Raw genomic sequence first — 26004 nt, 5'->3', positions numbered from 1 at the left:
AATTGTAATCGCTGCAATTTTCACTTGGCCACTTTTTGGTCACGAGGGTTGTCTGCTCTACCGCTTCAGACCGCAAGCAAAAAGGAAAAGGATCTTTTTCTTTTTCGGAAACTCGTGGTGGTTTTTCTTTTTTTTTCTCCCGTCTTCTAGTGATGGCCGGTCTGTCTGTTCCCTTCTTTTCCGATATTTTTCATCGAAACCTTTTCCACATCGCTAGGTGTGTTCCCGTGAACACGCTCCCAAGTGGGTCGTAGCCGTAGACCGTAGCAGCAGACCGTAACAAACCTGCTTCGCTTTGAAGACCTGACGATGAAGCGAACAGGGAACCGGATCATCTGTGGGAAGCTATTGCCAGGGATCTCCGATGACAAGCAACGTGGGGCACGACTCACCCCTGAGATAAGAGTCTCAAAGTCCTACTACGAAGCTAGCCGGGCAACATGGGTCCATCAAAAAAAAAGTTAAGTCAAATTTGGGAATTAATTCTGTTTCCTAGTTTAAAAGGGCTTTGCGGCAATTAGACATTTGTTATGGAGAACTCGTCAAAACTCCGAAAGGTTTTAGTGGTTATCGCCCCCACAAAAGGCAAGACAAAAAAAAATAGACATTTTGATATGGAGAACTCGTCCAAACTCCGAAAGGCTAGTCCGACCTAAGCGGGACTGCCAGGGTGTTCACGGTCCTCGGTGAGTACGCGCGTGAACATCCTATGAGGTCAGTGCTCGGGGAGAATACTGGACGAGATGTCCCCGACCGCCAAAACGCCCAGACAAAAAAAGTCCAATAGGTGGATATATAAACAAAAAAATCAAATTGTAAATTGGCAAAAGAAACGCCCTTGTTGGTTCATTGCGGACGAATATCCGAAGCATGGAAGCGACCTATCAATTTCCCGTTTAGGTCCTCGAGATCATACAATGCGTTACCTATTTTTCGAAGCACGCGACACTTCAGGTATTTGGGTAGGAATTTGGCATTAATGCCCTGTTTAAAATTACTTAAGGCAAAGTTTCTCCGGAAAACTTCCTGACCTTCCTTATAGTTGACGTGTCTAGAGCGCTTGTTATAGGTGGTTACTCCCCTATCTTTGGCCTGATCTAAATTTCTGCGGATCTGCTCACGAATATTAGTCAACTTGTCAGCTCGGCTTACTACCGTAACCTGGTCTTCTCGAAGGCTGCCGAGTTTCCCTAAAATGTTGTACGTTGAGGCATGTTGGACCATGTTTTGGCCATATAATGCAAAGTACGGAGAACACTGAATCGCTGTATGAAAATCACTTCTCAAAACTGATAAAATTTCGGGTATATGCTTATCCCAATTAGTGTGGTCAGGTTTATCCTTCAGGAAAATCCTAATCTTAGAAACAATTTCTCTGTTGACGCGTTCGGATGCGTTCGCTTGGGGAGAATATAGCCCCGTCCTCACGTGCGTCACCCCGTAGTTTGCAAAAAAATTGGTTCATTTCCTTCGAGATAAACTGTTTACCATTGTCACTGTGAATAAACTCAGGGACCCCTACAGCCGGAAAAATTTCTGAAGCGAAGTAATTTATAACGTTTACAGTGGTGGCTCTCTGCATGGGCTTTAGCCAAACGTATTTTGAAAAATGGTCTAGTACTATGAAAAGAAATTGATTTCGCCGCTTAGATCTCGGATACGGCCCTAGAAAGTCGCAATACAACCGCTGAAATGGCCTTTCGGATTCAAAGGTACTCCCTATAGGTGGTCTCGACTGCTGATTGGTGGGTTTTACCGTTTTGCAGGTGTCACAACGCTGGACGTAGTCCCTGACGTCCTTAGTCTGCTGCGGCCAGAAGTACTTCTGCCTAACACGTTCTAAGGTTTTCAGCCATCCGCCATGGTAACTCCGGTTAGCGTCATGTGCTAATCTCACTGCTTCCTCAGTCAACCCTTTTGGCAACCATAAACGCCACAGCGAGTCTTCTTCCCCTTCCATCCCCTTACGAAACTTAACTCTTTTGAAAATTACACCGTCCACCACTCGTAAATCCGGAAGTGATTCCTCGTTTTCGGTGACGGTCCGAATTAAGTCTAAATACTCATTGCTGGTAAATTCGGGAGAGACTAAGTCTATTTCTCCGGGTGTGGTAGTGAAAGTTAACTCGTCAACGTCAAAACGCGACAGCGCGTCTGGTACTACATTCAGGGTGCCCTTACGATGTTCCATTCTAAAATCGTATCTTTGCAGTAAGAGTGACCATCTCGCCAACCTCCCGCTCAAGTCCTTTTGTGTCATCAACCACTTGAGACTGGAGTGGTCCGTAATAATCCGAAAAGGTAATCCTTCGACATAGGGTCGGAAACGCTTCACGCTAATTATGGCTGCAAGACATTCCAGCTCGGTTACTGTATAATTGCGTTGAGCATTATTCAGCTTTTTCGACACGAATGCGATTGGATGCTCAGCGCCATCATCATCGACCTGAAACAATACTCCGCCAACACCTATTTTGGAAGCGTCACATTGTATCACGAATTCCTTTGAAAAGTCTGGTTGGGCCAAAACAGGGGCGGAACTCAAAGCTACTTTTAGTTTTTCGAACGCCTCTATAGCTTCAGGAGTGAGTTTAAACGGGCCTGCTGACTTGCGGAGACAGTCGGTTAAGGGACCTGCCAAGTCAGCAAAATTGGTAATAAATGCCCGGTACCAATTCGCCATGCCCACAAACCTACGCACTTGCCGAGGGGATTTAGGGATCGGGAAGTTTTGTATTGCTTCTACTTTTCCCGGATCCACTTTCAGGCACCCGCTGCCTATCAAATACCCTAAGTAGCGTATTTCCTTCTGACAAAATTTACTTTTTTCCACATTTATTGTCAGACCTGCATCTCTCAAACAGTTCGCCACTTCCGCTAGCAATTTTAGATGATCCTCAAAATTAGTGCTACATACCATCAGATCGTCCAGGTAGATAAAGACGTTCTCTCGCAGACGCGAAGGGATCGCCTTGTCCATCAGCCTACTCATAGTCTGCGGTCCATTGCACAGACCAAATGGCATCACCTTGAAGTGGTACAGAGGCCTCCCCGGAACTGCGAATGCTGTTTTTTCCTTCGAGGACTCTGTCAATTTGATCTGGAAGAACGCGTCTTTCAGATCAATGCCACTAATAAAATGCGTATCTTTCAGTCTGCTCAATAAGCCGTTGATATGAGGCAGGGGGTACGAATCCTTCTTAGTCACCGCGTTGACCTTTCTCGAATCTATACACAGCCTGACTTTGCCTGGTTTCCGGACCAGTACTACAGGACTACACCACGGGGAGTTGGATTCTTCTATAACTCCTAACTGTAGTAACCTGTCTAGTTCTCTAAAAGCTTCGGCTTGCCTCGGCGGCGAAAGAGGAAAATGCTTGCTTTTTATAGGCACAGCATCACCGGTGTCGATGTGATGCTCCACTAATTTAGTTTGCCCTAGGCCTAACTTCTCGTACGAAGGAAACGTCTCGATGACTTTTCGCAATTCTGATTTCTGTTCTGGTGACAATTCATGGAGGTTAAGTTCCTCTTCCTTTTCAAGCCTAGTCTCTAAGCACTCTACGCTCGGGAATATTTCGGGAGCTAACGCAAATGCTCTCCAAAAATCTACCCCGAAGTATGCTTCTTGGAGCAACGAGGGAACAAGGTAAAAACGAATAATCTTTGTGATATTTTTAAAAGTGACCGGTAGGGATACTGAGCCTAAAATTTTTTGCTTGTTGCCGCCCGCGGTATATACGAACGCATGTAAGGGCTGATATTCGAAGCCGTTATCCTCTAGGAATTCTACTCCATTTTTCCCTAAGATGGAGACGTTGGCTCCCGAGTCTAACAACCCTACAAGAAAACTATTTTTAATTCTAGCCTTTACTAAAGGCCTTTCGTCCTCTGTAAGCGTTAACGTGGTGGCTTGCAGCAGTCTACGCTCCTGTACTCTCCGGTGGTATCTCTTCCTACACTTCAAAATATTGTCCGATACCGGATATTGGTCAAAAATGGTATGTCTCATTTGTTCATACCTATCCTCCCTTCCTTTTAGGGTTGGGAAAAGTTGCGTTTGGCACGCGACATCCCTATGCTGGCGTCGCAGGATTTTGATTTGCTCGCCCATCGTGAAAGAGGACGTTCGACTCTCGGATTCAGAACTATTCGAATCGTCAGTACTATCGGGGAAGGTTATTATTACAGTCGAGGGTTCTTCTGCCAGGGTACTACTGCACCTCGGAAGCTCACCACCTCCATGCAGAGATTCGCCCTCTGGTTCAGCGCACGGGACGACGCCTCGAGCACTGGCTGATGTGGGAGCTATGAAGCCGAACGAGGTTCCCCCATCTTCTCGCTCGGGTACTGGTTTCCCTGCCTGCGATGGTCCCTAGGGCATTTAGGAGTGAATACACCCTTATACCCACATTTAAAACAAAAAGGACTTTTTATGGGTTCCTCGCAATATATATAGGAGTGCCCCATTCCCTGGCAATTCCAGCACTGGATTCCCGAGTAGTCCGGTCTTCTGCTGCGTCTATATTCCAGCGCCTCTATCTGCGGATCTATCTCGCCGTTCTCGCCTTCCATCGTCATGTCCGGGGTTGTCACGCGTGCCTCGCTTACATGCCGTCCTGGGTAATTGGCTCCCAGCAGCTTGCTCTCTTTCAGCACTTGTTCACCTCGGCGTGCTACATCGCGCAGATCATGGAGGTTCCTTACGTCCGCATTAAAAAGCATTAGCTTAAGGCTACTGTTGACGTTCCTTTTTATTATGTCAATCAGTAGAAGCTCTGACATCGGCTCCCTTAAGCGCGCGTTCAAGGAGATTATGTCCGCGTGAAACACGTCATAACACTCACTTGCCTTTTGCTTGCGCATGGAGATCTCCATCATGATCTCGTGGTCCGTTTTCAAGGTGCCAAACTCTCTTTTTAAGGAGTAGCACAAAAAGGCATATGTCGCATTTGGGTTTTGTTTTGTGAACAGCCAGTACCATTCTTCGGCTCGTCCCGAAAGGAATAAGTGGAAACTGGCCATTATTTGTTCGTCAGGGCATTGTGTGCGCTCACACAAGGTGTTTAATTTGAAGAGGAAATCGCTTACACTCCCAGTGCCGTCGAATGCGATTTTCCACTCCTGCGGTTTTACTGTTATGCTGCTTGGAGTCGGGTACATTGGCGGTACTACCGATGGCAATGGGTTACGGTCCATCCTGCTTGCGTTCCTGTGTTGCTGGTGTGCTTGCTGCGTGGATTCGAGAGCGGCGTTGAGCTGGGCCATGTTGGCTCTAATTGAGCCCATCTCTCTCCGCATTTCCTCCTGCGAAGCCTGGAACAGTTGGTGTAGCACGTCCACCCACGAGCCTCCACGAGTGGCTTCGTCCTGCATTCCTAGGAGGTTCGCCTGATCGCTGGTAGCGTCCCCAAAATTTCCAACCTCTTGATTTGGTGGTAAGGCACCCGCTCCATCTGGTGCATAGTTCGACACATTGGTCATTATCCCCGAGATGTTGTGTGTGTTTAGCAGCGATGCATTTAAATTGCTGGTGCTTACAGGTATGTCCAGTTTGTCGCGGTCGTCGTTCGGGCCCGAGCCTATATGAGTCCCCGCGGGATTTCCGTAGGATCCTCCTACTGGGGTATGCACCACCAAAGGACGCCTTGCTTTCGAAAAAGCCCCCCTATTAGCACCGCCCCGGTTTTGGTTTCCCCGGAACCCTCCCGCACTCCCGAACGGAGTATTTCGCCCCGGTTGGCCGAACGATTGCTCGCGTGACATAATCAAAATAATTATATAAAAAAAATGTAGCTCGTTACGTAGTAGTTAAAAAAAACTTTTGCCGCGTAGCGCAGTTAGGGGTCAACAAAAAAAATCAGAATTCCCCCTTTTACCTTATATTTTAGGCGATGCCTTGAAAAAAAAATGTGTATATAAAAATTACGCGAGGAGTTGAGAAAACTTGGTAGCAATTGTAATGGGAACGCTGACATCCCATTCCCAGAAGGCACTTGGGCTACAGGTTGAGAAAAAAAAATTTACTACAAACACATTCATACTTGGCCCTAGTGCTCCCAACCGCAGTGCGAGGGGGTCTTAAGGCCCCCCTCCGAGACTGGTCTGAGGCCACTAGGGTCACTCCAGGCACACACGGGTTGGTCTCAACACGCCCAGCCGCAACGCAGGGGCAGTCTCCAGGGGCTTGCCCCTGGGACTGGTTGGGGGTGTTGAGGCCTCCCGTTCATTTTTACTGGACACCCCTCCTGCCTCCGCCGCAATGGGTGGAGCGGTTTCGGAACCGCTCCCCCAGTCTGGCGGGACAGGAAGGAGTGCCACTCTGAATCCCAGCTCAACCCTCCACAGTCCAGGTGGTATTCTAAACTACCACCTGGGGCGTGGGATGAGCCGGGGTTCTTTTTCCACATACATACACGCACTCACACTGACGACACAAAATTCGGCAAATAAAAGAAAAAAATTTAACATTACAAAAAAAAAACCCAATTAGCGGACATATTATTACCAAACCGACTAACGGACAACTTCCGGTAACTAAAATCCCACTTACAAAAAAAATCAAGTGCGTTTAGCACTGCCTCATCGGGTGGAAAAAAAAATCCGGAGACTTGACGTAAAGTCCGTGGCTCCTTCGGCCACTGCCCCCGATGACCAGCCCGGACAACCTGATCTGTCCAACCATCCCACCGCAACGTAGGTGGCAGCTGCTGTGGCTGCTCACTCGGACTGGTGGGATGGTCAACTTCACAGGTTGACCCGACTGACCCCCGCGGCCAGCGCCTCAGGCGCCACGTTGGGCGCCATCTGTTATGGCGCCCTCAGCAATTGTCATCGATGATCATTCTGGACAACTTGATCCGTCCAACCATCCCACCGCAACGCAGGTGGCTGCTCCTGCGGCTGCACACCTCGGACTGATGGGATGGTCAACTTCACAAGTTGACCAAAATGACCAGCGCGACAGCGCCTCGGGCACCAAATCCCGTTGGGCGCCATCTGTTATGGAAACGCATCTACAGTGGAAGCAGTAAGGAAGGCGGTCGGCATGATGTTGTGGTGCACAGTGGCTAGTCATTGTCGGCTGGGGCGGGTCCTTGCCAACCTTACTGTTCCTGCGCCATAAACAGAGAAAATGGTCATATCATGCCTGTTCAAAAGCAACAGCTGTCAAATTCAAAAAAACCTGACAGAAGCGCAGAGACCGACTCAAAACGCTTGAAATTCAAAATAAAACAACATCCGGCTGAACCGGATGTCACGGACAGACCGTTGACATTCAAAATTTAAAAATTCAAAAAAAATAAAAAAAAATAACCGCAAAAAAAAGAAATTGACGCAAAAAAAAATTACCGAACCGGAGATGACCGGTTACTAACCGTTAAAATCAAACTCGGAAAAAAAACGCTGAAAAATAAAAATAATATACAAAAAGCTGAAAGATAAAAGGGCCGAATATACAGAGGGGGCGCCGCGGGTGGTGTTGCGACGCCCGGTGCCTATACCCACCCTCAAAATCCATGGCCACCGACGCACCTAAAATTTCGGTGGCCCCTTACCTGTTAACCCTACGTGCCCTCTAAATAAATGGCGACGCCAGCATTCCCATTTTAAAGGTTAATTTATTTACAGTTCATTATCAAAACATTTCAGTAAGACTTATTCCGTATATACCTGGCATTACAGGCTATATAACTAAAGCTATACTAAGGCTTATGAAAAATTATTATAAGGGAAACCTTAAGCAAAAGAAAACTCAAGGGTAAGTGTATTTTAAGATGTGAGAGTATCTGACTTACTTGGATATCCGTTTCTACGGCGAGTACAACCCAAAGGCTCCTAAGACAATTGCTACTCTAAGTTTCCTATCTCTTTCTTACGCTAGACTTACGCCCGATGCGTACCTGTACACCCTCTCTAAAAGTTTCCTCAACTTCCTACCTATTCTACCTTTATTGAGTTTTATTTTATTTTACCTTACGTTCCTTCCTTTTCTATTTCTTTTCTTGGATAATCCTGGTAAGTAGTGTTGTTCGGGTTTTAATAAGGTTTCCAAATAATATAGATACATAAATAATATAGCAACTTAGGAATAACTACGCAATATATTTACAGAGGCACGTCTCTTAAAAATTCAATTTTGTGCTAAATAAACAAGACTGTCATATATTTCTTTTTATCATTTACGCAAGCTAGCAATTGATTGTTAAGACCTCGTCAAATCCGAGTTTGATTAACATAGTGTTAGAAGGTTTTTACTTACAAGCTCAAGTAAAGTTACTATAACTATGATTATATATTTAACTGATGCTGTGGTTCGCTGTTTTATAAGCAATGGAGGGAGAAAACTTGTAATAATAGCGATATTCTTTCGTAATCGCACTGCAAAGAAAAACAGCCTGAAGAGTATTGGAAGCATAAGACTTGGGCAATATCAAGCCGTTTGGAAGCAACTCGCTCTGCTTAAGTTACAAAGACTCTTTCGATTCTCACGTTCTCACATACGTCGGTTGAAGATGTAAAGAGTCGACGATTTTCAACAGTGATGATTTCGAAATTTCATCAGTTCCTTCGTTCATTTTAGTTAATAAAAGAAAGATTCTTTAATACCGAAATCTTTATAAACTGACTCTAATATTTTAGAAAAGTTAGAGGATTCACCAAAAGGAATCTTTTATTGAGAATTTCAAAAAAAAAATTTAGAAGTTCAAGAAACTTTCTTAGTATGAAGCCCGTTTTCGAACGTGCCTTCGAGAAGTTCCAAAGATTACCCAAAATTTTAGATAATTCCAAACCGTTTCCAAGCATTTACTTAGAATTTCAAGAATCTTATAGTGTGCATGGTTCCAGTTCAATTAATGTTAGTTAGTTAATCAAAAATATAATTTTCTTTGTCCATCCCTCTTAAAGAGTACTCCAAGTTTTCTCCCCTAAGAAAAACTTAATTTTACATACATTATATAAAAAAATCCACAGATGCCTTTGAGAAAAAAAAAATTGTCAAAATTAAGTGTTATACCGGTCTGGGCCGAAATGAATTAGACGATACAACCCAGGGTAAAAGTAAAGTTTTGAAGCTTAGATAAAAATTTGTAGATTTAACAAAAAAAAATTCATCAGAATTTCTCATTCTCTTGTTTTGAAAATATCTTCCGTAACCGGAACGAACTCACCGCTTTAGATGTTGTTGCTGGTAGTTGGTACTATGAGGTCATTGCCGGTAAGTTGTCACAGCTGGGTGGTAGTAGCAGGCCTATATGCGGCGGCCCTGCTATTGCTGTTACTAAAATCGGTGGTGGTTACGCTCGTTGTTGGCGCAATCGATTTGGTAGCGCGCGGTATTGCACGCAATAATGGTGGCAGCCCTTAGGCCTGACGATGCTGTTGGCTCCGCGAACGTCCAGATGTGAGGAATGTGGATTTTGAGGTGCTATCAATTGTTGATGTTGCTGTTCGAAAGATTGCACACGCTGTTATTGTCGATATGTCACTCTAGGAGTGGTACGTCTGGCGTCTTGGCATATGACGGTGCCGGGGTCACTGGATATGGTTGGTGCTATTGTAGTTGGTGTGGATGGAAATGACACCGCTAAGCCAACACCACTATTGCTAAGTTGAGGAACCATGTATATTACGTGGCAATCGTTGGGAATATTCCAACATTCCCGTGCTCCTCGCATACGCGGAGAAGGCAACGCCGATGCCTTCCAATTACTATTTATTAGTATTCACGATGTTTGGGAATTTAGCACGTCCTGAGAGTAGGTTAAAACAATTTCAACGTGGCCACCGGCTAGCTTACTTCGTTTTTAATTGAATTCACTCATTTCGGAGACAATTTTCGGGTTAAAATGTTGAAATGTAACTTCACGTATGAACATAGCTCCTCAGCCTTTCAAAATTTGGCTATGTATATAAGCACGGCTTTGAGGAATTCAGAAAATACGATGGACATATGTAGAGGAGTGGTTTTATGGTTGCTATAAACCGCCCGATTTTTGATGGTGAACTATCTGTATTTGAGGGCGGCGCTCGTCAGTTCCACCAACTATATGTGGATGCACTTATGTATCCTGTCTGCCGAATGTAAAACAAATTTTCGTGCAACTTTTTACCGGTAACCTTTTGCAATTGTAATCGCTGCAATTTTCACTTGGCCACTTTTTGGTCACGAGGGTTGTCTGCTCTACCGCTTCAGACCGCAAGCAAAAAGGAAAAGGATCTTTTTCTTTTTCGGAAACTCGTGGTGGTTTTTCTTTTTTTTTCTCCCGTCTTCTAGTGATGGCCGGTCTGTCTGTTCCCTTCTTTTCCGATATTTTTCATCGCAACCTTTTCCACATCGCTAGGTGTGTTCCCGTGAACACGCTCCCAAGTGGGTCGTAGCCGTAGACCGTAGCAGCAGACCGTAACATGCTTGTGGATGAACACAAGCGGGCGAAATGAGAGGAGCATCTAAGAGGTTGTAACCTCTCTGCCGGTGTGGGTAAACTTTGGTCCACCGTAAAGTCCCTATCGAATCCGTCTAAGCACAATGACAAAGTTTCCATCGCCTTCGGCGATAAAGTGCTGTCGGATTCGAAAAAATATCACTGATGATAATTAAAAATTTCAAAATGTTCTAGTTACCCTTCAACGAGATACTATTTCTAAAATTTTTGACGTTATTAACCCTCCTCCTCTTTTCAATAAATATGATACAATCAAAAAAATTGTATGTGAAATATTTTCTCTTAGCGAAGAAAAACGATTAGAACAATTATTTTCAAAAATTGAACTTGGTGATCGTTCACCATCTGAATTATTCAGATTTATGAAATCACTTATAGGTACTGACTCCATTGTAAGTCAAGAATTACTTTTCAAATTATGAATTCGTAAATTGCCACAAGAAATACAAATCCATTTAACTTCTAATAACAATCAATATAAAGATGAAGTAATTATTTTAGCTGACAAACTTTTTGATTTAATCAACAAACCTCATTCTTCCAAATCTCCTATAGTTTCGAGTATAAATAATAATATTTTAGAACAATGCGTTAAAAATTTAACTGAATTAACTGCGGCTATTTATCAAAATTTATATAAAATGTCTAATGATATTAATCAATTACAAATCAGTTCAAGATCTAAAGATAGAAATAGATCTAAATCTCGAAATTTTTCAAGATCCAGAAATTTTTCAAACACTCGTAATTTTAATTCACAAACAAATATTTGTTGGTATCACAAAAAATTTATGAATAACGCGCTACAACCCCCATGCAACTTTAATCAAAATCATAATTCAAATTCCGAACAGAATTTAAACTGAAACGATCCATTATGACGGTGACGGATAATGGAACTTTTATTAAACCTACTCCTCGCCTATTCATATTTGATAAATTCAATAAACTTAATTTTCTTATCGATACCGGCGCAGTCGTATCAGTTATTCCTTTTTCTAAATTTAAAATTTATAAAAGAAATTCGGATCTTACTTTGACTGCAGCAAACGGTTCTTCAATTGAAACTTTTGGTACACAACCACTTAAAATTGATTTAGGTTCAAGAAGAGATTTTGAATTTCCATTCATTATTGCGAACATTGATACACCAATTTTAGGAGCAAACTTTTTAGGTAAATTCGGAATTATTGTCAATATTAAGAATAAAGGAATAATGGATTCTACTACAAAAATTAAAGTTGCTGGATCTTCTGGATTTTCTGATATTTTCTCACTCAAAATTCCTATTGTCGAAAATAAGTTTTCAAAATTACTTAATGAATTTCCGTCTATTACCAGTGAACCAGATTATACTAAAAAAGTTAAACACCATACGGTTCACAGGATAGAAACAAAAGGTATTTTACCATTTTCGAAACCCAGACGTCTTGATCCAATCAAACTTAAAATTGCTAAAGCTCGGTTTACGAAACAGTGCTCAAACTTTCCAACGCTTTATTAATGAAGTAATTTCTGATTTCGATTTTGTATTTGCATACATTGATGACATTCTTATTGCCAGTGATAATGAAGATCAACATATAAATCATTTAAAATCAGTTTTCAAAAGACTTGAAGAATATAATTTAAATATCAAAATGTACTCTCGGTGTAAATAAATTAAATTTCTTAAGTTACGAAATTTCAGGCGAAGGTATTAAACCATCTTTAGATCGAATTGAAATCATAACAAATTTTGAAAAACCAATTTCTATAAATAAATTACAAAAATTTTTAGGTATGATAAATTACTATCACAGATATATTAAAATGTTAGCAACAGAACTTAGTCCTCTGCATGAAATGTTAACACATGCAATTAAAAACAAACTCAAACAATTAAATTGGACAAATGAAACCACAACAGCTTTCGAAAATGTTAAAAAACTTTTTGCTAAAAATACTTTACTTACACATTTCGACAAAAATGGTACTTTATCATTAGCAGTATATGCATCAAATGTTGCCATTGGAGCAGTTCTTCAACAAACTAGCAATAATATACTAGAACCTTTAGCTTATTTTTCAAGAAAATTAACTACAACAGAAACTAAATATTCAACATTTGATCGTGAACTTTTGGCAATTTATAATTCAATTAAACATTTTAAACATTTTCTTGAAGGTAGAACTTTTACAATTTATACTGATCATAAACCTTTAATTCATGTTCTAAATTCTAAAGTAAATAGATCTCCTCGACAACTACGTCATCTTGAATATATTGCTGAATTTACAAATGACATTCAATATATACGTGGAAAAGACAACATTGTTGCCGACACACTTTCCCGTATTCCAGAAGTAAATGCAATTTCAACTCAAGATATAAATTTAGAAACTTTATATAAAGAACAACAAACTGATACATTTTTACAAAAAATCATTTCTGATCAAACTTCTAAAAATAATTTAAAAGAAATTCATATTCCAGTTATTAATTTAAATATATGGTGTGATGTTTCTCTACAACCTTTAAGAACTTATGTTCCACATTCTATGAGAAGAATTATATTTGACAAAATTCACTCATTATCTCATCCAAGTATAAGAACAACTAGAAAATTAATTCAAAATAAATATTATTGGCCTAACATGCGTAAACAAATAAACGATTGGACTTCATCTTGTATCAATTGTCAAAAATCCAAAATTTCAAGACATACTAAATCTCCTATTCAAAAAATTCAAATACCGTCAGGTCGTTTTGAACATATTCATATGGATATTGTTGCACCTCTTCCATTTTCAAATGAAAATTGTTATATTTTAACAATTATTGATAGATTTTCACGTTGGCCTGAAGCTTATCCACTTAAAGACATTTCAACAAATACTATAGTAAAAACTTTTATTCAAAATTATATACCACGATTTGGTATACCATTAAATATTACAGTAGATCAAGGTTCACAATTCACATCAAAATTTTTTACGAAATTAACTAAACTTTTAGGTTCTCATAAAATTCATACATCTCCTTACCATCCCCAAGCAAATAGCATGATAGAGAGATTTCATCGAACTTTAAAAGCAGCAATTATAGCATCAAACGGCTCGGTTCATTGGTCTGACATTTTACCATTCATTCTTCTTAGTTTACGAACTTCTATTAAAGAATATTTAAAATATTCTTCTGCTGAACTTGTTTATGGCCAAACACTTAGAATACCTAGTGAATTAATTATTTCAAATAGTAATAAAGAACATGATTTTTCTAATGACGCTCTTCACAAAACAAGAGAATATTTTTCACTTGTTCGTTCTAAAGTTTTTCATCATAGCAAAGACAACTTTTTCGTTCCTAAAAAATTGGAAAATTGTGAGTACGTTTTTGTTAAAGTTCTTCGTAAATCTAATTTAGAATCACCTTATGAAGGACCTTTTAAAGTTATCTCTAAGAAACATAAAACATTTACAATTCAATACAAAAATAATATTAAAAATATTTCAATTGATTTACTTAAACCAGGAAACATACTTATTAACACTAATTTAAATACAAATACATTAAACAACAAAAAACAAAAAAAGGTTACATTTAATATTAATTAATAAGCCATGCCGATGCTTAAAAGCCTAGGGAAAGAGGCTTTCAAATACTTAGCACATGTCTTCAACCTGTCTCTTTCCACCTTTGTCATACCCGAAAAATGGAAAATGGCCAAGGTGGTCCCGCTACTAAAGCCTGGGAAACCAGCTAACATAGGAGAGTCGTATCGTCCGATATCTCTCCTATCGCCAGTAGCAAAAACGCTTGAAGCCATTTTGCTCCCCTACTTCCAAGCAAATTTGCAGTTAGCCTGTCATCAGCATGGCTTCAGAAAACTCCATAGCACCACCACCGCGTTAAATGCCATCAGCACCCAGATAAATTGCGGTTTAAATAAAAAGCCCCACCATAGAACAGTACTCGTAGCGCTAGAACTATCAAAAGCTTTTGATACGGTCAACCATGGCACGTTACTGCAAGACCTGGAAGGGTCTACCCTTCCCCCATGTCTTAAAAGGTGGACCGCAAATTATCTGGCTGGTCGGCAGGTATCGGTGCAATTTAGAAACGAAACATCAAAACCAAGAAGAATCAAACAAGGGGTGCCACAGAGTGGTATCCTATCCCCACTTTTGTTTAATTTCTACATATCTAAGCTACCTTCACCACCAGAAGGAGTCACTATCGTTTCATACGCCGATGACTGCACAATAATGGCCACAGGCCACACAGATCGATGAGCTCTGTAACAGAATAAACGGCTACCTCCCTGATCTCTCCAGTTTTTTCTCCTCGCGAAACCTGGCATTATCACCGACTAAATCTTCCGCGGCCTTATTTACGACATGGACGTCCCAAATGTCGACCATTTTGAACATCCACGTCGATGGCACTACGCTACCGACTGTCCTACACCCCAAAATCTTGGGTGTGACATTTGATCAGGATCTACATTTTGATGAGCACGCAGCCGCAATTGTTCCGAAAATCCAGAGCCGTAATAAAATCCTCAAATGCCTTGCTGGCAGTACCTGGGGAAAAGATAAAGAAACGCTCATTACTACATACAAAGCAATTGGCCAGCCGTTTACGTGCGTCACCCATATGGTCGCCAAGCCTAAAACCTGCCCACTGGAAGAAGCTACAGGCCTGCCAAAATACTGCTCTCAGAATCGCCACGGGCTGTCTTCTTATGCCCCCAGAACACCATCTACATAATGAGGCGAGAATACTCTCCATCAGGGAGAGAAATGAGATGTTAACCAAACAGTTCCTGTTGAATACCCAGAAACCTGGGCATCCAAACAGACATCTGATTGATGAGCCAACACCGCCTAGGGGCTTAAGGAGTCATCTCCGTAAGCATTTTGAGGAAACACGGCACCTGAGAACCCAGCCGTATGAAGCAAAAAAACACAAGCAGGTCCTTGGTGAACTCCACAAACAGGTGGCGGACCTTTATGTCAGGAATTGCCCGGTGAATCCAGTACTCAAAGAAAAGTACCCAAAACTTGTGGAAGAGGAACGCATACTCCCCAGGGAAACGCGTGTCACTCTTGCTCAACTTCGTTCTGGATACTGTAACAGGTTAAACTCTTACCTATCCAGAATCAACCCCGACATACAAAATGTATGCCCCGCCCCACTTGCAATGTGCCCCACATGACACCAACCATCTCTTTAATTGTAATGTGGAACCAACGCCTCTAACACTCCTTTCATTATGGTCCACCCCTGTTGAAACAGCAAGTTTCCTCGGACATTCCGCATTCGACAACTGGGTGTCTTTGGTCTTGAGGATCGTGTTAGAATCTTTCAGGGGCAGGTATGTAGCAGCTAACTGGTGTGGTAAACGTCAAAAAGGCCAAACATTATTATCTAAACAACAGCAACAGTACGTAGTCTGATATGCGCCAACCAACATGGTTCTGTTAGGTCCACAGTATTGTTGTTGTTGTAGCAGTCCTCCGCCCCATCCAATAAGTGCGACCGATCAGAAATCAATCATCATCAATCAGTCATCAATATCCTCTAAAGGGAGTCCAAGGAAACTTGCTGTTTCAACAGGGGTGGACCATAATGAGAGGGTTGTTACGAGGCGTTGGTTCCACAATACAATTGAAGAGAGACACGTTAAAAGCAACACATGTGTTTTGTATGTCGGGGTTGATTCTGGATAGGTAAGAGTTTAACCTGTTGCAGTATCCAGATCGAAGTTGAGCTAGAGTGACTCGCGTTTCCCTGGGGAGTATGCGTTCCTATTCCGCAAGTTTTGGGTACGGTTCTTTGAGTACTGGATTCACCGGGCAATTCCTGGCAAAAAGTCCGACGCCTGTTTGTGGAGTTCACTAAGGACCTGCTTGTGGTTTGGCTTCATACGGCTGTATTCTCAGGTGCCGCATTTCCTCATAATAATTACGGAGATGACTCCTTAAGCCCCTGGGCGGTGTTGGCTCATCAATCAGATGTCTGTTGGGATGCCCAGGTTTCTGGGTATTCAACAGGAACTGTTTGGTTAGCATCTCATTTTTCTCCCTGATGGGGATTATTCTCGCCTCATTATGTAGATGGTATTCTGGGGACATAAGAAGACAACCCGTGGCGGTTCTGAGAGCAGTATTTTGGCAGGCCTGTAGCTTCTTCCAGTGAGTAGTTTTTAGGCTTGACGACCATATCGGGGACGCGTAACATGCAATCGACTGGCCAATTGCTTGTAAGTGGTAATGAGCGTTTCTTTGTCTTTTCCCCAAATACTGCTAGGAAGAGATTTGAGGATTTTATTATGGCTCTGGATTTTCGGTACAATTGCGGCTGCATGCTCACCAAACGTAGCGTAGTGCCATCGACCTGGATGTTCAAAATGTTCTTGAGGTCTTTCAAAGCTCTTCTCTATGCTGATGACCTTAAGATATACTCCGTGGTTCGAGGTTGAAAAGAAAAGGGAGGGATAGAGTGAGGAAGAGCAAGAGGTAAAAACTTAAAAGTTATGCCAGACTAAAGTGAGGGCAGAACAAACTCCGCCGGATCTGCTAGCTTTTATATAAAAATCCAAACGGCATACTTGGCTCCGGCCTTCTTTAAGTCGAACTTATTCGTACTGTTAAAAATTCCTCTTGCATTTATTTGCGAAATAGAACTTAAAAGTCCCAAAAATTAATAAGAAACCAAACCATTTTATAACATATCTACAAGGTAGGTACATATTTACACAAAGCATGTAAATATGCGACCTGAATACAAAAATAAAATCAATTTACGTACTATTTTAAAAGGTAAACAAAAATTTCAAACCCCAACTTTGTATGTACAAACTCCCAACTATGCCAGCGTGGCTCGCTTAGCGACAAAGTCACGTGCACCACCGCGTTCCTTATTCGTGAAACGAGCATAACTGCAAAACAAAAGAAAACAAAAAATCACATTTAGACAAAGAGTTAAGTAGTTATTTATGTAATATTTCTAATTTACGACTTACGTCTTTTGATATTTGGCTAAATCAGCTGCACTAAGCGACGGACGTGTTGAGTTGAAAGCTTCAATTAGATGCTTCTGTCGTACCAAAATTCTTGTTGGTAATTTCTGTAAAGAGGCAAATTTGTAGATAAACAACAGAACAACAAATACATACCAAAAGACCAACGAGGCCAAATAAATGTTTAGCTATTAAAACTTTATGACTTTGCTAATTACCATTTATGTATGTAAATCAAAATGCACAAACACCCACACATCCACACATCCACACGCAGGCATTAACACATTCATTTGTAAACTATCAATTTGAGACAATACAAAATGAAACAAAACTTAGAAAGTATCAATGTAAAAACAATTTGTCTGCTAGCGATAGGACTACATCGACAGTCTGTCTGTAACATCAACAGACAGACAATCAGGAAGTTTGAACCTTTTGACTTGTCCGTAACGGTGTTTCTTAATTTGTGGTAAGGTCATGCATGTGTGAATGACAGTTGGTATATGTTTATAGTTTCAAGATTCAATTAGCACGTGTTGGCATCATTCATACATTATTGGTTGCTTGGGTGACCCAAGATGACAATGATGATAGAATTTGGAGTAATGTGTAGCATAAATTCCCAAAAACTTTCTTAATAGAGACAACATTACCAAACTAAGTGGGATTGCACGTGAAGTTTAGGCCACCGCGTATATCGTCCTCACACAAAAGTACCAGCCAACGAACCTATACATACGGGCACGGCCGTATCCTGCTCAATATTAACGACTCCCGCATCTTGTCAAAAACGGACTACATATGTCCAAGGAAAGTCTTCGACACAAACTACACAATTCTCTTCCCCAAAAGGAAAGATTGGAAAGTTGGGGGGATCACTCAGAGATGCGACATCTCGGATGGTTCTAAAATGGCTTGCGGACGTCCTTTCCCCACTTTCAAAACCAATCTTTACTGAGTTTTGACATATCCTATGGAATGTGCTGCTTGGTTTGGAAAACTCAGTAACGATTGGTTTTGAAACTGGAGCACGAGCACGCGGCAAGAAAATGAGACTAAGAACAATGGCCTTTAAGATGCGTGCACATTAAGTGATGAGAAATGTAGCTACAGCAGCACGATACTTTTTTGCCTTTTTGATAAGCATTGTCGCTCAATGCTGCGTCGCGTAGTGTTGTGCCGCTAAGTGTGTCCAACGCTTTATAGTTTTGGCTGGAAAAGGCTCCGAATAATGAATAACTAAAAAATTCGTATGTCGTGCTACTCGAACTTTGGCGTACCAGCAATTTCTGGCTTTCCCCATTCTTCTTTCTTTTTAAGCTATTGCATAGATTTTATCGCGGGCTTGGCGACTAAATCAAAAAAAACCGTAACGGATATTTGTCAAAAAAGGCTCGAAAAGGCTCGAAAAGGTTCGAAAAGGTTCGTAAAGGTTCGGTGTTAGCAACAGGCCAAATACATAAAATTGGATCTCTATCATAAACAGCGGTGGGCACCACTACATTTACACGGTTACCAAATTGAGAATGTGTTAGTAAACACGAACGCGTAGCGAGCACGAAAGCAAAATCAATTATTTATTTAGTTTGATTTCAATGCTTGAACGGTGAAAACGTGTCGCACGCACTCTTTGGTACTCTGTTTAAAGCGCGCGTGCGACACTTCCTCACAGTACGACCATCGAAATCAAACTAAAAGAGCTGTCGTTGATTTTCACGAAGTAGCCATTGTGCTATCGCTTATCGTATACATATATGGTCGCTTAAAAGCCAACCTAATAAAACCGCACTGCGTTTTTTTAGCGCACGCAAACAACCGGCGTTTTTTGCCCTAACCCAAATAAGCATGCGTTGCGACAATGTAAAGCATGTGTGCAAACGTCAAATCTAAATGTCACGCAGAACAAAAATTGGAAATCGAGTTAGGTTTTCACACAGCAAATTCAATTTGAGTTGCTCTCATACAAGTTGTATGTGCATGAGATATTTTTGACAGAAAATGACTTGCGTGCGTTTATATTAGGTTGGCTTGTTAGCAGGTGCTAAGCTCACGCCCACCCCGAATCATAAAGTTAAAGCAACACTGAATAAATATAGTTGGTAAAAAGGAATAGAAGTAGCAAATTTGCCAGTCAAACAAACCACCGCTGTATAGCTAAATGGTTAGCGCAGCATGCCTAAAGCGTACTGATGATGAAGGCTTAGCACCCTTCGAAATGGATCTATCTACTTACTATTCTAAAAACAAAATACAATTTTTCAAATTTAGAAAAATTAAAAAATAACAATAATTATCATTAGAAAAAAATTATTGCTCTCGCCTTGAGCTCGATTCGAACCTTGAATGATTTATCAATAGGCCGATAAAAACAAAAACAATTGTTAAAGTTAAACATAAAATTAAAGTTAAAGTTAAAGTGAATGTTAAAGTTAAAGTTGAAAATAAAGTTAAAGTTAAAATTAAAGTGAATGTTAAAGTTAAAGTTAAAGTTAAAATTAAAGTTAAAGTGAATGTTAAAGTTAAAGTTGAAAATAAAGTTAAAGTTAAAGTTAAAATTAAAGTGAATGTTAAAGTTAAAGTTAAAAATAAAGTTAAAGTTAAAGTGAATGTTAAAGTTAAAGTTGAATATAAAGTTAAAGTTAAAATTAAAGTGAATGTTAAAGTTAAAGTTAAAGTTAAAATTAAAATTAAAGTGAATGTTAAAGTTAAAGTTAAAGTTGAAAATAAAGTTAAAGTTAAAGTTAAAATTAAAGTGAATGTTAAAGTTAAAGTTAAAAATAAAGTTAAAGTTAAAGTGAAAGTTAAATATTCACTTCTCATTTATTCAATAAAAGTAAAAAATTTGTTTTCTTATCGGTCACCACGCTTAAAAAGGTTAACTTGAATTAATATCAAAGACAAAACTTGAATTAATATCAAAGAAAACAAAATGTTGCATAAATATTATAATTGCATAAGTTGATAATATGCAATAGCTTTACCGCGACAGTCCCCGAGTGCCACACGTCCTTTTTTATTTTTCTCTTCCTGTCACTCGCATCTCTCTTATTAATTAGGCGGAAAATACATAGAAATCGAAGCAGCGGCGCAAAAGTATTATAGATCAGTGGTCGGCACGCCATAGCTCAATTGAGCCAGACTTGCTTCACACATATTCTTACTCTCCATCATCAGTCGTTAGCGAGACAGCAACGAATAAACACTGCGCACGGCTTTCGCAAAAATGTTAAGGTTCTTTGTGAGAAATATGACGATTGGAAACTGGTATGACGGCCTTTCCATATGTATTTCATCTTCCAAACATGTTTAGGTGTGGGTTTTACCTTTTTGGGTATGTTATATTAAATAACTTTTCACTACAATATGAGTTTTTTAAATTATTTTAACAAAAGTTGTAACAATTTCACATTCAAAAAAATGTTTACTTCAGCACTGCAAAAAACTACTACTTATGACCTAGAGCCAGCTATTAGTTAATAAATATAATTGAAATCAAAGGTCGGAAAAACAATAATATTACTATAGAATGTTAAAAAAACTTAGCGAAATAGTAAAAAATGTGTTCTATAATTCGTTTTTTATGTCAGCTCCATATATTTTAAACATTTTGTATTTCCCCGGTTGCGGCAAATCGCCTCTATTTTTGCGATATTACTTGAGAATATTTCAAACTATTTCTGAATCAAAAATGAAACTTTCCAAAATTTTTGCTATAAATGCATCCTCTGCATGTTGTAATTTTTACTTTAATTTCCTACTGGGATGCTCATGCTCTCGCTCTCACTAATACACTTACATTTTAATTTTTGCCGGCCACTGTTATAGATACAACCGGGCTTACTATTCCTATTGATTCATTCCTCTCTACCTCTCCCTCCCTTTAGCTTTTTTTTCATATTTTGTTTTATGTAAAGTGCATCTGCCCGCTTTTTTAAATAATCTCGATTTGCATTTTATTTTATACAATTTGCATATACAATCTTATTATAAAACAAGTAAGAAAGTCTAAGTTCGGCTGAAACCGAACATTACATACCCAGCTGTGCACTTGACGCGGTGTTGTTGTTTGCTTTGTGTGGTTAATAGTGTTATAAGGCTGCGCAATAACACATATAAAGAGTTTTAGGAAAAGTGGGCGTGGTCTTTAACCGATTTTGATTATCTTCTATATAATTTGGCAAGGTTAGCGTGTCAGAATATTTCAATGTAATATATTTAACGGCTTTTGATTTACGGTTTAGTAAACTTCGACATTCTCTTCTTCTAAATGTCGGTGGTGCCACGCCCATATTCCAAAATGTTTTGAAATTTATGGTTTGCGCCATAAGACCAATCCACCTACCAAATTTCATTAGCTAAGAGGTATTCGTTTTTGAATTAGCTCATTTTCTCCATTTTTCTAAATTTTCGATATCGAAAAAGTGGGCGTGTGGTTATCGTCCGATTTCGTTCATTTTCAATACCAACCTATTCTGTCGCCCCTCGTCAGTGTTTGGCAAGCACTGCTAGTGTATTTCTGCCATGAAAAGCTTCTCAGTGAAAATTCATCTGCCTTGCAGACGCCGTTCGGAGTCGGCATAAAAACAAGTATGAGATCCCGCCAATTTGTATGGAAAATTAAAAAAGGAGCATGACGCAAATTGGAAGAGAAGCTCGGCCTGAAATCTCTTCTTCTTTTTCTATTCTGGGTCCAGATTAGCCCGTATACCGAATTTGGTGAAGATATCTTAATATTTGCTCAAGTTATCGTGTTAACGGACGGACGGGCGGATTCAAATTTTTTTTCCATACTGATGATTTTGATATACGGAATCGATTCCTTTATACCTATACAACCAACCGTTATCCAATCAAAGTTATAATACCCTGTGTACAAGTGCAGCTGGGTATAACAAATAACTTAAAATTATAAAGATGGCACTAGGCACCCACGATAAGTACAAATCTCTTAATTAAATATGAGAGTTATTTATGTGGCTAACTAGCTTTGTAATCTTAATTTTTTGTAGCTTTGGGAGTTTTGAGTATTTCGTTGTACAAAAAATTTAAAAGCTACATATAGATGGGGCATTCTATGCTAAATCATTCTACCGATGGAAAATGCATAAATGATTTTGATGCAATTTAAATATCTTTTGCACCACTAAAAAAAAGTTCTATGATTTTTTTTAAACTTTTTTTTTTAACCAAACGTCAGTGATTAATTTGCAACAATTATTAAAAAACTCGAATTGTTTTAAAAACTAACCTAAATTTAGGTATAGTAGACAAAAAAAACGTATAACATACAGCAAAACAACAAAAAAAGATGTGGAAACATTTGATGCAAAACCCAGCAGTGGGATAAGTTGACAGGAATGGCCCATATACAGTTGCAAACACGAAAATAGCAGCGAAAATTTTTGGCAATTTTAATCAACTATTTTCTTCTAAAATAAAAAAATCTCCAATGAATTACGAAAAGGCAATTGCATAGTTTCAATTTCAAAAATGTTTTCGAAAAAATTCGATAAGGGTGTTTCAGATTTGCTATCATAAAAAAATTAAGATTATGCGCACTTTGTATGGAAGCAAATCTAAAGCACGCTCAGAAAAAAAAAATTTCAAAAACCGATGCGTATTTTGATAGACCTATAACTTGTACTTTGTCACAAGGAACTGCGCTCTCTTCTTCATATGGTCTTTTCAGCGAAGTGGGGGCCGCCCTCTTCCTCTGCTTGTATAGGCGTGTTCCGATGAAAGTACTTTCCTTGCCAGAGTAGCATTCGCATCACATGACTTAAATAGCGTAGCTACTGCGTTTTAATTCGCTGGACCATGTTGATGTATGCGTAAAGCTCGTACAGCTCATCATCGATATTCGCCGTCGCCAACGCATACAAGAACTTTTCTCTCGAACACTTCTAGAGCCGCTTAATCTGATGTTGCTTCTGCACCATATAGTTAGCAGGACAGGTACCATAAGTGACTTATAGAGCATGAGTTTCGTTTGCCGAAGAGGACTTTACTTTTCTTTTTAGTTATAGCCGGTCAATAATGTTTACATTTCTGTGTTATGGTGGGTTTTCCTTGACCATAATATTGCTTTTAGTGCAAGTAAAACTCCACAGGGGCGAAACTGCATTTATTTAAATATTTTTTACAATTTAACAACGTAATTTGACATGAACTTATAAAAATTATTGTATAAAATTTAAACAATGCCCAAAAATTTGGTTTGTTTTTAATTTGGTAAATTAGAAAAAATACTTAAATAAATGCAGTTTCGCCCCTGAGGAAGGTAAGGTGTTTAGCGAAACGTTGGGACGCAATAGTGGAGTTTTACTTGCACTACAAGCAATATTATGGTCAAGAAAAGCCTATCATAACACAGAAATATAGACTTTACTTTTCAATTGCCTGCCTAGTCCAAAGTAGCATTTAGTGGCAAGAGTGATTATTCGCTGGATTTTAGAGCTTGATATTGTTCTTTGTGTTATTCAAAATTTCAACACCTCTCAACAAAAAAGATTGAAATTTTCGTATGATCTTCTAGAGTTCTCTATTTTTTCGAAAATGTTTTTGAGAATGATTTAATAATTTTTGAAAAATTTAAATAACGTGACACAGGACGGACAAGGGCGCTCGATTGTACCTTGTAAATCTCTTCAAAGCCTTTTCTCTCGGGAGTGGGATTCGAACCCGCACTCCTGCGATGGTTGAACTGTTTACAAACTCCTTCAGCCAAAGCAATGCCTTTGTTTTTGGCGGTTCATTTTGAGAACTGGTTGTGCTTTGTCTAAGTTTTTTTCTTAAATTATCGAAAATAAAAAAGGAATTTAATGAACGAAATTTAATAAAAATTGTCACTGCTATTTTCGTGTTCGCTGTTTCGATGTGTTAAGGCAAATATTTTAGTATTAGTCACACCGACATATCTCTGGCTTATTCGTGAAAATCAAAATGAGTTTGATATTGACAGCGATGACAGATGACTCGCGAGTCAGACGCGCTGTGTGTAGACCCCATTACATTTAAGATACCAAGTATGCATACGTATTTCTAAATTCAAGTTTAAAACTATTTTTTAAGTCATGCCTTAAAATATTTTATACTCAAGCATAAATTTGAATGAAAGCAATCTTAAAAATCTTAAATTTATGCTTAAAGCAAAACTTGATAATGAAGTTTAAATAAAAGCCAACAAAAATGCTCGTTTCAACAATTAATCGAATAATTCTAAAAAGTAAATGCATCGTACAATTAAATTTATCGTGTTATTATAAAATTAAAATTTGTTTCTTATAATATAGCCACTAACTTAAGTAACCTGCGCTAGGTTAAGTCTTTTCGTTTTTTTTTTTTTTGTATTATATGTATATTTATGAATGTAATTCAATGCAATTAAAAATTGTAGTATGTAAATCATAACGTTTAAAAAAAAGCCATTGCGATACAGTGAAACCTCGCTATAAATTATTCATAAGTTTTTACTTTTAAACTTTTTGGACAATTTTTTGGCATAAACATATCTTTAAAGCTCACTTGCACAAAGGAAAGTTTTTTTTCTAACTCAGAGTTAACCTGTCATGGAGGGTTTAACTTATGCATTTTTGACAAATTTTTCAAACTAACTCTGAGTTAAAAAGATTATTTACCGTTCTGCAAGATGAAAAGCGAAATCCTAGCCGAATTAAATCTTTGATTCATTGGTAAAAGGACACCTTATCCTTCTTGGCTTTCCAATTCTCGCAAACATTCATGCATCGTCTAAGGTAATTGTTGTTTTTTATTTGGGACGGTGACTTTTCAGGTTACACTCAATTTTATGGCAGCGTTGACTTTATCGCTACTGGTTACTTTTTTAGAACCGGTTACTTTCACGAATTCCATTATTTTTTCCATACCAAGACCTTTTGCAGTAGCTACAGCTACAGATAAATATTTGTCAGCGGCATTTCCTTTAAAAGAACCGGCAGTTTTAAGTGAGTTTTAAGGAACCTATTCCTATTTCGTTTAATTTCCAAAGCTAGCAACTTTTGCGAAACGTTTTACTTTTTTTTGCTAAACTGTTTACTTACAGTCTGCGTGACTGCTTTTACCGTAACCGCACCTTTTTCGAAACACGTTTCTTTATCGGAAGTGGCTTGTTTTTCGTTACCACATATTTCATTGCAACAGGCTTTTTTCGCTAGAGATTACTTTAACATTACAGCTTACTTTACCGAATCCGTTTACTTTTTAGTATAGAAACTATTGGTCGATATAGCTCCAAAATAAAAGCTTGGGACGCTAAGAAGAGTTTCCTTTACTCTCTTCTTCTCTAAGCCAACTTTTTTATCCATACATTTTCGTGTAAAAAAAAAATGTCCTCAAATCCATAGTGGATTAAGAACTCACAAAACCAATGGTCTATAAATGTTGCGAAAAACTTTTTCGTATACCGGAGCCCCTAATCAGGGCATAAACGGGTACATTGAAGTTACAGCGCATACATTTATAGCTATAGCACACTTGATTTTTCTAGCTTTTTCGAAAACTTTTTTGGTGTTGCTTTACTTAAGTTT

General features: G+C 39.2%; 1 protein-coding gene across 1 annotated transcript in view; it reads right to left on the bottom strand.

The window, feature by feature from the left end:
* Window positions 1-17071: 17071 nt before the first annotated feature.
* Window positions 17072-26004, bottom strand: part of Pex1 (peroxin 1) — a 73953-nt gene continuing 65020 nt past the window's right edge. Inside the window, exons 11-12 of the mRNA XM_067787473.1 lie at window positions 17459-17562; window positions 17072-17374 (exon numbers count right to left, since the gene is read on the bottom strand). Of these exons, the coding sequence (XP_067643574.1) occupies window positions 17302-17374; window positions 17459-17562 (177 nt within the window). The 3' untranslated portion in view covers window positions 17072-17301. The remainder of the gene's footprint in view (window positions 17375-17458; window positions 17563-26004) is intronic.

This window comes from Eurosta solidaginis, chromosome 5, assembly GCF_040869045.1.
Source record: "Eurosta solidaginis isolate ZX-2024a chromosome 5, ASM4086904v1, whole genome shotgun sequence".
Classification (NCBI taxonomy): domain Eukaryota; kingdom Metazoa; phylum Arthropoda; class Insecta; order Diptera; family Tephritidae; genus Eurosta; species Eurosta solidaginis.
Note: the sequence above shows the minus strand (reverse complement) of the source record. Positions and strands in the feature narration are given on the sequence as shown.